The 18472-nt window shown below is 36.6% G+C and overlaps 1 protein-coding gene across 3 annotated transcripts in view; it reads left to right on the plus strand.

Moving 5' to 3' along the window:
* The window catches only part of ATF7IP (activating transcription factor 7 interacting protein), a 123828-nt gene that overhangs the window by 78975 nt on the left and 26381 nt on the right, over positions 1-18472 (plus strand). For all 3 annotated transcript variants that reach the window (XM_024733366.1, XM_024733364.1, XM_024733365.1), the window contains exons 7-8: positions 15132-15205; positions 15758-15846. In XM_024733366.1, the coding sequence (XP_024589134.1) occupies positions 15132-15205; positions 15758-15846 (163 nt within the window). The remainder of the gene's footprint in view (positions 1-15131; positions 15206-15757; positions 15847-18472) is intronic.

Raw genomic sequence — 18472 nt, forward strand, 5'->3', positions numbered from 1 at the left:
TCTTGAAATTGTATTTTCTATCCATCTTTAAAATTGTGTTTTGGGGATTTGCCTTACCTTGTGTCTCTTTTTACATACAGGCATGCCTTGGAGATATTGCAGGTTCAGTTCCAGATCACTGCAGTAAAGCGATTATTGCAATAAAGCGAGTCACAAATTTGTAAAAAATTTTTCCGTTAAAAAAAAAGTAAAAGTTATGTTTACGCTACACTATAGTCTATTAAGTGAGCAATGGCATTGTGTCTAAAAAATCAATGTACATACCTAATTAAGAAATACAAAACAAAAAACAATGAGAGTAATGTCAAAGATCACTGATCACAGCTCACCACAGCAATATAATAATAATATAAAATATTGAAATATTGCAAGAATTACCAAAAAACGTGCCACAGAGATGCAAAGTGAGGAAATACTGTTGGAAAAATGGTACCTATAGACTTGCTTGATGCACGTGGGCATAAACCTTCAATTTGTAAAAAATGCAGTATCTGCGAAGTGCAGTGAAACAAGGTATGCCTGTATTTGCCAGTATCCTAGTCTAGACTATCATTTCCTCCAAAATGTTTTAGTATACACTGCCTCACGTAGCCTGGTTCTCCTCTTTCTTTTTTCCCCCATGTAGTTTAGTCCAAGTGTCATAGCATAGCACACAAACTAGTCTGTAGTCACCCTTTTGCTTTTGTTGTTTCCTTAGTTATTCAGTAATATGTATTTTTAGTATAGCACTTGTACATTGTACTATTGTTTTTAGTTGAATTTCTTTCTTTTCCTCCTCTTCCTTTTCTTTTTTTAAATCATTTGAGCAAGTTACATTTCTTTGTGTCTTGGTATCTTCATTGCCTGGGACATAGTAATTGCCAATAATAATTATTTCAGTAGTAGTCATTATTACTGTAGGATTTTTCTGTCTTGAATCATTTTCATATCTTCTTTACTTGACTTTTTAAAACAAAATTTACTTTGAAATAATGATAGATACATAGGAAGTTGCAGCAATAATACGTAGGCTCCTATGAACCCTTCACTCAGCTTCCCCAATGGTGAAATCTTCTATAATTGTAGTACAATATCAAAACCAAGAAATTGTTACAATTCTATTAAATAGTTTTGTAGACCATACCAGTTTCCACCAGTTTTTACACAAATTAATTGTGTGTGTGTGTGTTTCTACGCAGTTTGATCTCATGTATAGATTTATATAACCTGCCACCACCGTCAAGATACAGAACCGTTCCCTCACCATAAAGGGACTCCCTCATGCTGTTCTTTTATAGTTTCAACCTTGCTTTAACCCTACCCTCACTCCCTGTACCCTGGCAACTACTAATCTGTTCTGCATCTCTGTATTCTTTTTTTTTTTTCCCCCAGCACCACTTATTGAAGAGGCTGTCTCTTCTCCATTGTATATTCTTGCCTCCTTTATCAAAGATAAGGTGACCATATGTGCATGGGTTTATCTCTATTCTATTGGCTTTTTTTTTTTTTTACAGGCTCCGGACACGCAGGCTCAGCCGCCATGGCTCACGGGCCCAGCCGCTCCGCGGCATGTGGGATCTTCCCGGACCTGGGCACGAACCCGTGTCCCCTGCATCGGCAGGCGGACACTCAACCGCTGCGCCACCAGGGAAGCCCAACTGATAGTTTTTATCTTTGTTTACACAGGCTATTCTCATCAAACCCTCATTTGGCCACAGCCAAAGATTTTTTAATTATGGTCCTCTTCGATGATGTAATTAATTCTCTGATTTTAAACTCCACTTTCTCAGCTTTGTTTTTTTGTCACAGTATAAAAACTAAGGTGTTTTATTTCTTATATTAGAAAATTGGTATAAATCTTTGTTTAACCTTTATTTGCTATGCATCAACCAAATATAGGAGTTTGAAATTTTTCCATTGTTTTGTGCAATATGAATTTCCATTTTTTCCTTTCATCCTGTGTCTGAACTAAGCAGTGCTGCCCACCGTGTACTTTTCCAGTGTTTATGCATATCACATTTGTTCTCAAATCTACTTTCCAAGTCTTGTTTGTTTAGTTAAAGAAGACAGGCAGAGACCTTAAGGAATAAAAATGAAAATATTACAATCCATGAAAAGTTTGTCTTGAAGGGCTACAACTGGTATGGAAACAAGGACAAATACTGTGTAATTCCTAAAGATTGGAAAAGATTAATTTGGACAGTTAGTATACGTGGCACTTGAAGGAAATGTTAAGGTGTAGTATTCAGTTTTTCAAATTTTGTTCCTTCCTTCTTTAGTTTGTGAACAAGGCCAATTTTAAATTTCAAAACTTGGACATCTTTCTAACTCATTCTTGTTAATGTTTTCTTCTTGTGAGAGAGATTTGTAGAAATTTCAAACATTTTGTTCTTTCATGTTTAATTCCCTTTAATTATGGTATCCACTGTACTTTTACATCTGTGTCTTGCTGTTTTAAAAATAAGACATATAGAAAGAATGTTTAGAACTTTATCCCCCTTATGAAAATAACTAAACAAACAATGGCACTTCAGATGCTTTTCTTCTATTTAGATTTGTTCCTTGGGCCTTTGATATTAACCAGTTAATAGTGAACCCCACTACTGAGGTTTGTCTTAAAACATTTTCTGTTAATTTCGGAAAGAATAGAAAATCCTCATAGGCAGTTTGCTATTAAGACCACACGCATAATCTAATCTATTTTACTCCTCTATGATTGATATCTTTAACTTCATCCTTTCTAGTTTTTTACTGCAAAATAAATATCAAGATACTTCTCATCTTTTATCTATGAAAATCAATGACATAATTGATTCTCAAACAAATTTTAGATTGAATCTAAATCCTACATTTCAATTTTTTATTAAAAAATATTTTAAATTCTTCTTACTTTAATTATTATAGAAATAGTTAACATAAAATTTACCTTTTTTTTGGTGGTGGTTCTTTTTTTTTTATTTTTGTGGTACGCGGGCCCCTCACTGCTGCCGCCTCTCCCGTTGCGGAGCACAGGCTCCAGATGTGCAGGCTCAGCGGCCATGGCTCACGGGCCCAGCTGCTCGGCAGCACGTGGGATCCTCCCGGACCGGGGCACGAACCCGCGTCCCCTGCATTGGCAGGCGGACTCTCAACCACTGCGCCACCAGGGAAGCCCAAAATTTACCATTTTTAATTCTACAACTCAGTAGTGTTACCTGTGTTAACATTGTTGTGTAACAGATCTCTAGAAATTTTTCATCTTGCAAAACTGAAACTGTACCCATAGAACAACTCCCATTTCCCCTCCCCTTTAACCCCTGGGAACTATTGTTCTACTTTGTTTCCATGATTTTGACTACCCTAGATATCTCATAAGTGCAGTCATACAGTATTTGTTGTTTTGTGACTACCTTATTTCACAAAACATTATGTCCTCAAGGTTTGTCTGTGTTACAGCATGTGACAGGATTTCCTTTTTTTAAGGCTGAATAATACTCCATTGGATGTATATACCACATTTTCTTTATCCATTTATTTATTGATGGATATTTGGGCTGCTTTCAACTCCTGGCTCTTATGAATAATGCTGCAGTGAACATTGGTGTGACCTCTTTGACCTCTTTGAGATCAAAGTCTTGGATATATATACCCAGAAGTGAGATTGCTGGGTCATATGGTAATTCTGTGATTCTTTTTTTGAGGAGCCTCCAGACTCTTCTTTAGCAGCCACACCATTTTACATTCCTATCAGCTGGACACAAGGGTTACAATTTCTGTACATTCTTGTCAACACTTGTTTTTTTCTGTTTTGTGTTAGTGACCACCCTAATGGATGTGAGACTGTATCTCAATGTGGTTTTGATTTGTATTTCTCTGATTAGTGATGCTGAGCATCTTTTCATATGCTTGTTGGTCATTTTGCATATTTTCTTTGGAGAAATGTTTATTCAGGGCCTTTGACCATTTTAAAATCTGGTTACTTGTATTTTAGTTGTTAAGTTGTAGGAGTTCTTTACATGTTCTGGACATTAACACCTTACCAGATACATGATTTGCTGTTATTTTCTCCCATTCCATAGGTTTCCTTTTCACTCTGTTGATTGTTTCCTTTCATGTGCAGAAAATTTTGTTTGATGTAATCTTCTTTGTCTTTTTATGCTTTTGTTGCCTTTGCTTTGATCCAAGAAATCATTGCCAAATGCACTGTCATGAAGCTTCCCCCTATGCTTTCTGTTAGGAATTTCATAATTTTAGGTTTTACATTTAGGTCTTTAATCCATTTGGAATAAATTCTTGTATATGGTTTAATGGTCTAACTTCATTCTTTTGCATTTGGATATCCAGTTTTCACACCATTTGTTAAAGGACTGTCATTTCCCCATTGTGTGGCCTTGGCACCCTTGTAGAACATCACTTGAGTGTATACATAAGAGTTTATTTCTGGGATCTCTGTTCTGTTTCACAGGTTTATGTGTCTGTCTATATTCCAGCACTGAACTGCTTTGATTACTGTAGCTTTTAAAATCAGAAGGTATGAAGCCTTCAGCGTTGTTCTTTTTTCAGATTGTTTTGGCAATTCAGGGTTTCTTGAGATTCCATATGAATTTTAGGATGCTTTTTCCTACTTCTGCAAAAAATGACAGGGATTTTGGTTGGCATTGCATTGAAACTTTTGACCGCTTTGGATAGGATGGGCATTTTAACAATATTAAGTCTTTCAATCCCCATGAATATGTCTTTCCGTTTATTTGTGTCTTTTATTTCTTTCAACAAGGTTTTGTAGTTTTCAGTGTAAAGGTCTTTTACTGTCTTGGTTAAGTTTGCTCCTAAATATTTTATTCTTTCTAGTGATATTGTAATGGGATTATTGTCTTAATTTCTTTCTCAGATTGCTCATTGTTTGTATATAGACGTACATCGGATTTCTTTTTTGTTGTTGAGGTATAGTTGATTTACAATATTATATAAATCTCAGGTGTACAACATAGTGAGTCACAATTTTTAAAAGTTATACTCCCTTTATAGTTGTTATGAAATATTGGCTGTATTCCCTGAGCTGTACAATATATCCTTGTAGCTTATTTATTTTATACATAATAGTTTGTGCCTTTTAATCTCCTATCCCTATCTTGCCCCTCTCCCCTTTCCTCTCCTCACTGGTATCCACTAGTTTGTTCTCTATATCTATGAGTCTGTTTCTTTTTTGTTATATTCACTAATTTGTCTTAGTTTTTAGATTCCACATGTAAGTGATATTTCGTGTTGATTTTCTATCCTGTAGCATTGCTGAATTCATTTATTAGTTCAGACTTTTTCGTGTGTGTGTGGCCTCTTTAGGGTTATCTAAATATAAGATGTCGTCAGTGAACAGTGATACTTTTACTCCTTTTGATTTGGCTGCCTTTTATTTATTTTTCTTGCTTAATTGCTCTTGTGAGGCCCTTCCAGTGCCATGTTGAAGAAATTGGTGAGAGCGGGCAAACTTACCTTGTTCCTTATCTTAGAGGGAAAGCTTTCAGTTATTCACCATTGAGTATGATATTAGCTATGGGCTTTTGACATATGGTCTTTGTAATATTGAGGTAGTTTCCTAGCTTGTCGAGTGTTTTTATCATGAGAAGGTGTTGAATTTTGTCAAATGCTTTTTCTGCAACAATTGAGAAGATCAGGTGGTTCCCCCTTTATTCTTTTAATGTGGAGTATTATGTTGATTGTTTTTCATGTGTTGAGCTATCTTTCTATTCCAGGGATAAATCCTACTTTGCCATGTTGTGTAATTCTTTTTAATGTGCTGATGAATTTTATATGCTAGCATTTTGTTGAGAATTTTTGTATATATGTTTATCAGAGATATTAGCCTGTAATTTTCTTTTATTTTGGTGTCTTTGGCTTTGGTATCTGGATGATGTGGGCTTCATAAACTGAGTTTGGGAGTGTTCCCTCCACTTCAGTTTTTTGGAAGAGTTGAGAGGGCTGTTGTTGACTTTCTTTAAATGTCTGGTAAATTCTCCAGTGAAGCCATCTGGTACTTGACTTTTTTGGTTGCTAGGATGTTTTTGATTACTGATTCAATCTCTGTACTTGTTTAGGTCTGTTCAAGTTAATTTCTTCTTGATTCGGTCTTAGTAGGTTGCATATTTCTAGGAAGTTATCCATTTCTTCTAGATTATCCAATTTGTTGCCACAGTGGTGTCTTATGATCCTTCTCTTTCCGTGACATCAGTTATAATGCCTCCTGTTTCATATATGATTTTGTTTATTTATGCCTTCTTTCTTTTTTCTTAGGTAATCTAGATAAGATTTTACCAATTAAAAATTTTTTTTCTATTGATTTTGTATTGTCTATGTCATTTATTTCTGCTGTAATCTTTATTGTTTCCTTCCTTCTTATAACTTGGAGTTTAGTTTGTTTTTTACTTTTCTAGTTCCTTGAGGTGTAAAGTTAGGCCGTTGATTTGAGGGTTGTTTTTTTTTTTTTTTGTAAGCATTTACCACCACAAACTTTTCTCTTAGTACTATGCTGCATCAATTTTCCCATAAATTTAGTATGTTGTGTTTTTGTTTACATATATCTCAGATATTCTCTAGTATCCGTTGTGATTTCTTATTTTACTCACTGGATTTTTAAAAGTTTTCCACATATTTGTGACTTTTTTCCATTTTCCTTATGATGTTGATTTCAAGTTTTATTCCATTGTGATTCACAAAGATATTTGGTATGGTTTTCATTGTTTTAAATGTGTTCGGGCTTGTTTTGTGACCTAATATATGATCTATACTGGAGAAAGTTCTGTGTGTGCTTGAGAAGAATGTGTGTTGGGTGACAATTTCTACATTTGTCTGTTTGATCTTTAGTCTTGTTCATTTCTAGGGATTCCTTACTGATTTTCTGTCTGGAACATCTATCCATTATATAAAATGATGTTCTGAAGACTCCTACTATTATGGTGTTTCTGGTTTTCTGTAAAAAAAAACAATTTTTACATCCTATATTTGGGGAGATAGATGATATGTCCATATATATTTATAAATGTTATACCTGGTCAGTTGACTTTTCATTATGTAGTGTCCTTCTTTGTCTCTTGTAATAGTTTTTGATTTCAAATGCATTTTGTCTTAAATACGTATGGTCACCTCTACTTTGTTTTGCTTATCATTTGAATGGACTATCTTTTTCCTTACTTTTACTTTCAGCCTGTTTGTGTCTTTAGACCTAAAGTGTTCCTCTTGTTGACAGCATATAGCAGGACCTTGGTTTTTTTTGTTTTTGTTTTGTTGTTGTTTTATTGAATCCATTAAGCCAGGGTATATCTTTCTATGGAGAATGTAATCCATTTGGATTTAAAGTAACTATTGTAGGGACAAACTTATTATTGCCATTTTATTGAATATTTTCTGTTTGTCTTGGAGCTGTTTTGTCTGTCTTCAGTTTTTTCTTACTTCCTGTGTGTTTTGTTTATTTTCTTAATTAGTTAGTAGTGTCAGTGCTTTAATTCATTTCTCATTTTTTTGTGTATCTATTATAGGTATTTTCTCTGTCATTACCATGGGGATTACATAAAATATCTTAAGTTTACACCTATTTTAAACTAGTAACAACTTCAGTCACATCTTTCCTCCCACTACTTTATGTTATTGGTATCATACATAATATCTTTTTGTATTGTGTATACTTTTTTTTTTTTGCGGTATGCGGGCCTCTCACTGCTGTGGCCTCTCCCACCGCAGAGCACAGGCTCCGGACGCACAGGCTCAGCGGCCATGGCTCACGGGCCCAGCCGCTCTGCAGCATGTGGGATCTTCCCGGACCGGGACACAAACCCGTGTCCCCCGCATCGGCAGGCGGACTCTCAACCACTGCACCACCAGGGAAGCCCTGTATTGTGTATACTTTGACATAGATTTACAATTATATTTTATACTTAAATTCTGTACCAGAATTATATGATTTTTGCACCAACTTTACAGTAATGCAGCATTCTGCATTTGTTTGTGTATTTACTCTTACCAGAGAATTTCAAATTTTCATTTGCTTTCAAGTTGCTGTAGTGTCCTTTCTTTTTTTTTCTTCAGTAAACATTTAATCTTCTTTCCTACGGCATTTGTGAACATAATTTATGAACTATAACATATATACACAACATATATACATATGTATACACACATAGATATATATAATATATATTAGCTTGATGAATTTTTACCAAATAAACATACCAATATTACTATCGCTCAGGTTAAAAACTACATTATTACAACCCTATAAACTTCCCCATTGCTCTCTCCCAGTCATTACCCTTTCCCGAAAGCTAACCTATTCTGTCTTTATATAAGATTTATGCCAGTGGATTCATAGAGCTTTTAATCTTTTGTGCCTGGATTCTGTCTTTCAACATTATGCTTTTAAGATTTTTATGTGTTGTTTTGAATAGCTGTAGTTAATTCATTTTTAGTCTGAATGTAACACAGTTTATTTATCCTGTTTGCTGTTGAGGGAATATGTACTGTTTTCAGTTTCTGGCTATTTCACATAATGTGCCATGAGCATCTGTGCAAGTGCCTGGTGCTCACAAGCACGTATTTCTGTGAGCTGTATAACTTGAAGTGGAAATGCTGGGTCAAAGGATGTGCATATCTTCAGACTGAGTGGATAATGACAAACTTTTCCAAAGTGGTCGCACAGTTTGCATCCATACCAGCAATGCTGGAGAGTTTTCATTATTCTGTATCCCCACAAATACGTGCTATTGTCTGTTTTGGAACAGCAACAACAAATAGCCAATATAATGGTGTGTAATGATATACCACTGTGGTTTTAAAGTGAATTTTCCTAATCACTAATGATGTTGAATAGTGTTTATCGTGGTCTGAGTGTGGGTTGGAAGAAGAATTTCCAGAAATGAAGTAATTTAGAAAAGAGTGAGTTTCTTGAGAACAAAGAGCAGAGTTAGTGAGGGGTGATGCAAATACAGCGGGCCGACTTCCTGATAGATCAGGGAGAGCCGGTCCTCTTTGTGAGCTAGTAGCCAACTTTTATAGCCTCAGGACAAAGAAAATTCCTGCCGGCAAGACGGCATTAGGTCATTCTTGTCAGGATGCTCTGAGGTTACTACATGGTGATTATTTTGCTTAATACGGAGTTGGGGGGCTGTCTGGTTTAGATTACGAGAGCCCATGGCAACAGTTGCAGTGGGGGCTTGGTTAATTCTGGAATTTTTGTCCTGTATCCTTGATACAGGGTGTCCTTGACGTAGGGCTCAACAGTATTTCATAGGTTTATCAGTTATTTGGATGTCCTCTTTTATGCCTTTTGTCAATTATTTAAAACTGGTTGCTGAATGTAAAATGGATGGCTAGTGGGAAGCTATAGCACAGGGAGATCAGCTTGATGCTCCGCGATGACCTAGAGGGGTGGGACAGGGAGGGCGGGAGGGAGACGCAAGAGGGAGGGAACATGGGGACAAATGCATATGCATACCTGACTCACTTTGCCGCACAGCAGAAACCTACACAACACTGCAAAGCAACCACACTCCAACAAAGATACAAAAAAATAAAACTGGTTGCTCTTTTTTCTTATTGATTTACAGTGGTGCTTTATATATTTGAAATATAAGTCCTTTGTCTAATATATGGCTTGCAAACATCTTCTACTTTTCACTCCTAAAGTTGTCTTTTGACAAACAGAATAATGTAGTCTTTATGATCTTTCCTTCTATGCTTATTACTCTTTGTGTTCTGTTTAAGAAAGGTTATAAAGATATGTCTTATGCTATCATCTAGGCACCTTATATTTTTACCTTCCACATTTGGATCTAATCTATCTGGAATTGACGCGTGTGTGTGTGTGTGTGTGTGTGTGTGTGTGTGTGTATCCTATGTGATAGAGATTAAGATTCATATTTTAAAATATGGATGTCTCATTCACCCAAGAAATAATGTAAAGATCATACTTTCCCATCACTTTACCAATGTCATTGTTCTTCAAGATTGCTGTGACTATTGTAGAGCCCTTGAATTTTCATATCAATTTTAGAATCACCTTGTCATTTTCCATTAAAAAATTTCAGGAGAACTTTGAATGGGATTGTATGAGATCTGTAGGTCAATATGGAGGAAAATTGACATCTTTGCAACACTGAGTCTTTCATTACTTAATTAGGAAATTTCTCTCTACATCTTTAGTTTCTCTCAGTAATGCTTTTTTGCTTTCTATATTGAGTTTTGAACATCTTTCATTAGATTTATTTCTTGGTATTCATTTTCTGGGTATAAGTATCATTTAAAAATAGTGTCATGTTAAAAAGTTTCATTTTCAAATTCTTTTTGAATGATATGTAAAATTACAATTTGTTTTGGTATCTCAATGCTTTTGCTAAATTCACTTATTAATTCTAATAGATCACATATATTCTCTTAGGTTTCTGTATCATTATGTCACCTGTGTCATCTTCCGTTCCATTTTTTTTTCTTTTTACATCTTTATTGGAGTATAATTGCTTCACAATGGTGTGCTAGCCTCTCCTGTACAACAAAGTGAATCAGCCACACATACACACATGTTCCCACATCTCCTCCCTCTTGCGACTCCCTCCCTCCCAACCTCCCCATCCCAGCTCTCCAGGCGGTCACAAAGCACCGAACTGATCTCCCTGTGCTATGCGGCTGCTTCCCACTAGCTATCCACCCTACGTTTGGTAGTGTATATGTGTCCATGCCTCTCTCTCGCCTTGTCACAGCTTACCCTTCCCCCTCCCCATATCCTCAAGTCCATTCTCTAGTAGATCTGTGTCTTTATTCCTGCCTTACCCCTAGGTTCTTCATAACATTTTTTTCCTTAAATTCCATACATATGTGTTAGCATACGGTATTTGTCTTTCTCTTTCTCACTTACTTCACTCTGATGACAGACTCTAGGTCCATCCACCTCATTACAAATAACTCAATTTCGTTTCTTTTTATGGCTGAGTAATATTCCATTGTATGTATGTGCCACATCTTCTTTATCCATTCATCTGATGATGAAGAATAAAAGGGAGAAAAAGTAGAAAGAAAGAATTAGTAGAAGTAGAAAGAGAGAAAGAAAGAAAGAAAAAATGGAGGGTGCAAGGGAGGAAGGAAGGAAAAAAAGAAAGGAGATAAAGTAAAATAAAATAAGATAAAATATAATAAAGTTATTAAAATAAAAAACTAATTATTAAGAGAAAAAAATTTAAAAAACAAACAAAAAAACCGGATGGATAGAACCCTAGGACAAATGGTGGAAGCAAAGCTATACAGACAAAATCTCACATAGAAGCATACACATACACACTCACAAAAAGAGGAAAAGGGGAAAAAAATCATAAATCTTACTCTCAACCTCCTCAATTTGTGATGATTCGTTGTCTAAAGGAGGGAAGGAAGGAAAGAAAGAAAGAAAGAAAAAATAATTATTAAGAAAAATAATTTTTTTTTAAATGGACGAATAGAACCCTAGGACAAATGGTGGAAACAAAGCTATACAGACAAAATGTCACCCAGAAGCATATACATACACACTCACAAAAAGAGAAAAAGGGGAAAAAATCATAAATCTTGCTCTCAAGTCCACCTCCTTAATTTGGGATGATTCGTTGTCTATTCAGGTATTCCACAGATGCAGGTACATCAAGTTGATTGTGGAGCTTTAATCCGCTGCTTCTGAGGCTGCTGGGAGAGATTTCCCTTTCTCTTCTTTGTTCTCACAGCTCCCAGGGGCTCAGCTTTGGATTTGCCCCGCCTCTGCATGTAGGTCTCCAGAGGGCATCTGTTCTTCACTCAGACAGGATGGGGTTAAAGGAGCCACTGATTCGGGGGCTGTGGCTCACTCAGGCCGGGGGGAGGGAAGGGCACGGATGCGGGGTGAGCGTGCGGCAGCAGTGGCCGGCTTGATGTTGCACCAGCCTGAGGCGCGCCGTGCGTTCTCCCGGAGGAATTGACCCTGGATCCCCGGACCTTGGCAGTAGCGGGCTGCACAGGCTCCCCGGAAAGGGGGTATGGATAGTAGGAGTTGTTCCATGTGTAGATGTATTTCTGGTGTATCTGTGGCGAGGAAGGTGATCTCCACGTCTTACTCTTCCGCCATCTTCCTGGAAGCCTCCAAGTGTCCTTTCATTTCTACTTGAAGTACTCCTTTTAGCGTTTCTTGTATGGTGGGTTTAGCGGTGATGAATGCCATCAGGTTTTTATTTACTGGGAAAACCTTAATTTTGCCTTCATTTTTGAATGATAGTTTTGCTGGTTATGGTATTCTTGCTTGGCAGTTTTTTTCTTTCAGCACTTTGAATATGTCATTCCACTGCCTTGTGGCCTGCTAGGTTTCTGCTGAGAAAACCATTGATAATCTTATGAGAGCTGCCTTAAATGTGATGGGTTGTTTTTCTGTTGCTACTTTTAAAATCTTTGTGACTTTTGACAGCTTGACTAATGTTTCTTAGTGTAGGTCTCTGAGTTAATTCCAGTTGGAAGTTTTTCACCTTCTTGAATTTGTCAGTTTTTTCCCTCAAATTTGGGAAGTTTCTGGCCATTTTTTAAGTAGGCTTCTCATTCTTGGTCTCCCAAATTTGTATATTGGTCCATTTGATGGTGTCTAATAAATCCCTTATTCTGTCTTTATATTTTTCGTTCTTTTTTCTATTTGGTGGTCTAACTCAGGAATTTCAAGTGACTTGTCTTCAGGTTTGCTGATTCTTTATTCTACTTGATAGTCTGTTTTTTTTGTTTGTTTTGTTTTGTGGTATGCGGGCCTCTCATTGTTGTGGCCTCTCCCGTTGCAGAGCACAGGCTCCGGATGCGCAGGCTCAGTGGCCATGGCTCACGGGCCCAGCCGCTCTGCGGCATGTGGGATCTTCCTGGACCGGGGCAGAAACCTGTGTCCCCTGCATCGGCAGGCGGACTCTCAACCACTGCGCCACCAGGGAAGCGCTACAGTCTGGTTTTGATCCCCTCTAGTAAAGGTTTCGATTCAGTTATTGTACTCTTCAGCTTCAGAATTTCTATTGGTTCTATTATAAAGTTTCTTTTTCTTCTTGCATTGTTTTCCTGATTTCATTTCATTTTCTGTCCTTTCTTATCTCATTGAGCATCTTAGTGCTAGTCATTTTAAATTCTCTGTTGGGTAATTCATAGATCTGTTTCTTCAGTTTCTGGAATTTTATTTCTTTGATTGATCCATATTTCCCTGTTTTTTTGTATGTCTGGTTCTCTTTTGTTGAAATTAGGGCATTTGAAAAAATAACCTCCCCATCTTTTTGGAATACCTGTATATAGATGAAGACTTTTACTAGTCAGTCTGGGTAGATACTCTGGTGTCCTCTCAAACCTATTTTTAAAGATGCGTTTTCTTGGAGCTTGTGCATGTATCTCGCATCTGAAGAGGTTTATCTCTTTCTACTTGGGAACTTCCCATCCCTCACCTGGTATCTACTTTCCATATTGCAGTCTTGTGCTGCTTTAGCAAGCCATGGTTGGAGTTACCCCTGTTGTCTGTCTGTGTTACTGCAATTTTTCTGGTTTGGTACCAAGCCAAGGGGTTCACGTTTGTTCTCATCTAGTCCCCAGACATCCAGCTTGTGCTGATTTATCCAAGTCAGGTGAGACTGAAGCCAGTGCCTTATCAGTACCCCAAAAAGCCAGAATATTGCATGCAAATTCCACTCTTCTCTTTCCTTCCCAAAGGAGAGGACAGTTGTTGGGAATTTTTTCTTGATTGCACCACACTGTGCGAGGAAGGGGATGGAGTATGGTGGGTAAGAGCAGCAGACTTTCCTACCCACTACCATATGTCTCTTGGGGCTTGCTTTCGCTTGGGGTTCTATAATGTCTCGACAGGTTTCTGGACTTCTTACAAGTGAAATTTGTTTCTTATATTGCTAATCATTGTCTTCATGAGGTAAGGAGGGTATAGGAGTTCCACTTCTGCCATCTTGCTGAAGTCGCCACACGGTAGTGTTTAAGGTCCTCCCTCTGATGACTCTAAGCCCTGTTATACTTATTATGCTTGTACTTCTCCTTTTTCGTTTTCCCTGAAATGTTGTTTACCTTCATTTTAACTATTTTGAGTGTACTAATTACTCAAAGACTTGTTAGAAGATGCATTTCTTTCCCCTAAAGTTTTTAAACTTTTTCGAGTAATACTACAGTGTTACTTTCATTTGCTTTTCTATTTATTTCAAATGTTTTTGCATCCACAGCCAGGTTAGAACAGTTTATCTTAATTCTTTATCTTTTGTCTCCTCTACACAGATAACTAGTACAACACTATACTGTTCGGTTAAAATCATCCTTTTATCCTATAAAAAGCAGCAAGATATATTTGTTGTTGAGAAGAGTGATTGGTGGCATCTGCTTGATGTGATCCTAAGCACTTACCACCTTTTGTTTAGTATTATATGTATTATTATACTTAATTAACTCTTGAGTGGAATTATTTATTTTTCTCAATTTAAGAAATAAATGATGATAGTGTCATTAATGATGGAGGCCCAAATAATGGTCATTAGCATATAAATATTAGAATTCTCTTTCTATATTCCCTGTTTTGGGGAGCAGAAAAGGGTTAAATTAGTTTGTTCTGAAGTTTAGAATTGGGACATCTTTTTATGAAATTGTAAATCACATAGTGGCAAGTATTTATTTTTTTAAGCAAAAATTGTAAAAATAATTTTGATTTGTGACCTAGGATACCACTTAATTGGCAATCAGTTACTTCTGGGGAAAAATAAATACTTACCTTGTTTGTTGAGTTTCTGCCTGTAATCGTGCCTGAACTGCCTGATATATAGTAGGCATTCACTAGATATTTATTGAATGAGTGTCTAATTATTCTTTAGATTCATATTAATGTTTACTGAACCGTTAGAACGTATAAGCTACTTTCATATTCTCTATTTTATTTACTCATATCAAAAACTGAGGTTTAAGAATTATTCTATTCACTTTTCATATGATAAGCAGTTGTGTCAATAGACTAAGTAATTTGTGTAAGGGGTTTAACAAGTGGCAATGCCAAGATTTAAATTTGTTTCTCAGTAAGATTTTCCACTATATTAGAGAAATAACAGATAACATACTGACAAGGCATTTAAAGGTCTTATTTTAAAAGATCCCTTGTGAATTGGGTTTTATTTTACCTTGGTATTTTTCTCCCCCAGAATCCACCAAACCCACCTGTATCACCAGGAAAGTCTGTGGTTGATGGCGGCAGCAATAACAGTGTGCCCTACAGGTGAGAATTGTAAACAGTCTATTTATCAAGTTTTTAATTAAGAGAACAAGGTTCTGATTTTCTTTGCAGAAAAATCTTGGAACGTGATTCTGTGTATTTATGTAGAGATAAGTGTTTGGTACACTGGATTAAGTATATTTGCTTCCTTTTTGCTTTGTTGTAATTGTTCACCTATGGATATTGGTTTTGCTAATTTATTTTAAGGCTTTAACCACTTGTGTTAAATAGTATTATCTTAAGTAATTGAGAAATGCTTTCGTCAGGGGTGATAAAATCTAATGTGTGCAGATATTCGGACCTACATTTGGTTCTCAGGTTCAAGTATTGAAGACATAGAATATAGAAGGAAGACTCTCCCCTAATGCTGTAGACCCCAGCATTCCAAAGTCTTTGTGCCAGCTTTGCTTCACTGCCTTCACTCTCAGTTTAATGCTTTAATATCCAAGTCTAGCCACCCTTTTTTCCAAGGGGCCACTGCTTTCTCTATACATAAATAGATATTCCCTAGAATGGCATATCAAGTGACCATTTGTATGTATATATATTTCATAGAAATGCAAACACAGTGAGACAGATGTTGGAGTCCAAAAGAAATATAAGCGAGAGCACACCGCCCTCCTTCCAAACCCCTGTGAATACAGGTAATATTCTTAACACTGAAATACATTTTCTTAGGATTTGAAGGTTTTGGTTCTCTTTTCTTACGTTCTTTTGAGGTTGAAATGGACTAAGAAACGGAGCACAGTTATGTAAAACTGAGTGCTAAGCACAAAGTTTATTTAAAAATCAGGATCGCAGATATGCATGAAAATACAGAAATGCAGACCTCTACTGTAGTGGTTCTCAAACCTTTGGGTCTTCACATCCCCTTATAATCTTAAAAATTATTAAGAATCCAAAGAGCTTTGTTTATGTGGGTGTACTAATTGATATTTACTATGGTAAAAATTAAAACATAAAAATTTTTAATGTTTATTTATTCACTTTAAAATGATTACAAACCTATATTATGAACCATAAGTAACATGTTTTGATGAAAAGTAGCTCTTTTCCAAGCTTTAAAAAAATTAGCAAAAAGAGTGTTATTGTGTTAAGTTTTTATAAATCTCGTTTATACCTCACTTAAAACATTAAGATGGCTGAAGATACCTGGATTCTCATATCTGCCTCTGCATTCAATCTGTTGCAATTTGTTGTTATGGTTGAAATATGTGAAGAAAATTCAGCCTCATACCAATATGTAGTTGGAAAAGGCCTATAGCCCTTTTAGTGAGTTGTGGATATTCTTCTTTGATACAGCAAGTAGTAGTTTCTTACAGGTTAGTTGCAAAGTGGAATCAGAAATGACACCAATAAACTTTTCTAAATTTTTCATTAAAATTCATTTATCTATCTTGTGCTTGGATGGCTCTTTCACTAATATCATTGATCATTTGGAAAATATTCACTGAGTTTTCTGAGTCTTCCAAATGTTGACAGATTTCATTAATAATTTTTTTTTAAAAATCATATTTATTTATTTCACTATCAGTTCTTCTCAGACAAGTCTTTAAAGATTTGGGAAGCTGTCATGCCCTCAGTGGCAGGTAGACGTATTTTCCAAAGTTCTAATTTTTTTTCTTCTTTTTTTTTTTTGCGGTATGCGGGTCTCTCACTGTTGTGGCCTCTCCCGTTGCGGAGCACAGGCTCTGGACGCGCAGGCTCAGCGGCCATGGCTTATGGGCCCAGCCGCTCTGCGGCATGTGGGATCTTCCCGGACCGGGGCACGAACCCATGTCCCCCTGCATCGGCAGGTGGACTCTCAACCACTGTGACACCAGGGAAGCCCCTAATTTTTGTTTTTTAAAACTCAAATTTTATTATTGCCAATAAATACTGTTGGTCATTTTCTTTGAAGTGACTGCCGTATTTGGTTTATTTTCAAGAAAATATTTGCCAGGTACCCAAGTGTGAATAACCACAGTATGCTTGTAATTCTTTCAAGTAAAAGTGGTTTTCCATTAAAAAATCCTGTTAGCTCAGCTTACAACTCAGCCAATCTTACAAGCACTTTTCCTTGAGCTGACCATCCTTATTTGGCATGCAGCAGTAATGCCCTATGTGTACTTCCCGTTTCTTCACATAAAATATTAAGACGGACTATACTCAAGAATTGAGATTTAATAGAATTAGTAGTTTTTACTACTTCATAATGAACATTGTTTTATTTATTTTGTGTGGTACGCAGGCCTCTCACTGTTGTGGCCTCTCCCGTTGCGGAGCACAGGCTCCAGACGCACAGGCTCAGTGGCCATGGCTCATGGGCCTAGCCGCTCTGCGGCATGTGGGATCTTCCCGGACTGGGGCACGAACCCGTGTCCCCTGCATCGGCAGGTGGACTCTCAACTACTGCGCCACCAGGGAAGCCCCATAATGAACATTCTTAAATGAAACTGATTTTGTTTGGCTTTCACTGTGCACATGTGGTGTTAAAGAGTTCAGTGATGGTTTGGTACGACTACCTTGATTTTTATACTGAGACATCAGAAGTTTTACTCACCATTGCTTTTGCTCCATCATTGTAAATATCTACACAGTGAAAAAGTCAAATAATGTTTTCTTATTGTTATGGAAATTGTTTGGACATTTCAAACTTCCTGAAAGGGTCTCAGTAATCCCCAGGTGTCTCCCTAGACTGCACCTTGAGAATTGCTGCTCTAGCATGCCTATGATTTTGGAAAGACTACAAATCATTGAGAAGAAACTTGGTCATTGATTTTAAACCTGTTCAAATGAGAATAAACACAGATGGTTGAACTCAAATGACTATAAAACTATAGTGACAAGCATTTTGATTTTCTCTGCTCTTTGTCATCTGCTCCTTAATTCATCTCCCATCTTCACTGTGCTATTTTCCATATCACATAATGTCAATAGAGTGTTAATAGAGACAGCCTCTCCTCACCAGTTCCTCCCCAGGGAATCCAGTAAAATTTTTGATCCATAGATAGAGGTTTCACATTGTCCAAATGACAAAATACCATCACCAGGTTTACCTGTTATTCATTAATGGTACTCTTTCTAGATTTTCTATTTGAGTTTATGTATTGCCAGTGTTCTAAGGCATTTATAATATATTTAATGTACTTTCAAAATTGTCTATACAATTTTACCTAGTTTTCAATGTTTTTTAGTTGTTTTTCCACCTAGTTACTCTGAAGTAAGTAAAATAATTTTCAGAGACTCCTTTTATAGAGATAGCAGTCCTCTGCCTTAATCATAAAACAT

This window comes from Neophocaena asiaeorientalis, unplaced genomic scaffold (genome assembly GCF_003031525.2).
Source record: "Neophocaena asiaeorientalis asiaeorientalis breed wild unplaced genomic scaffold, Neophocaena_asiaeorientalis_V1.1 scaffold150, whole genome shotgun sequence".
NCBI classification, from domain to species: Eukaryota; Metazoa; Chordata; class Mammalia; order Artiodactyla; family Phocoenidae; genus Neophocaena; species Neophocaena asiaeorientalis.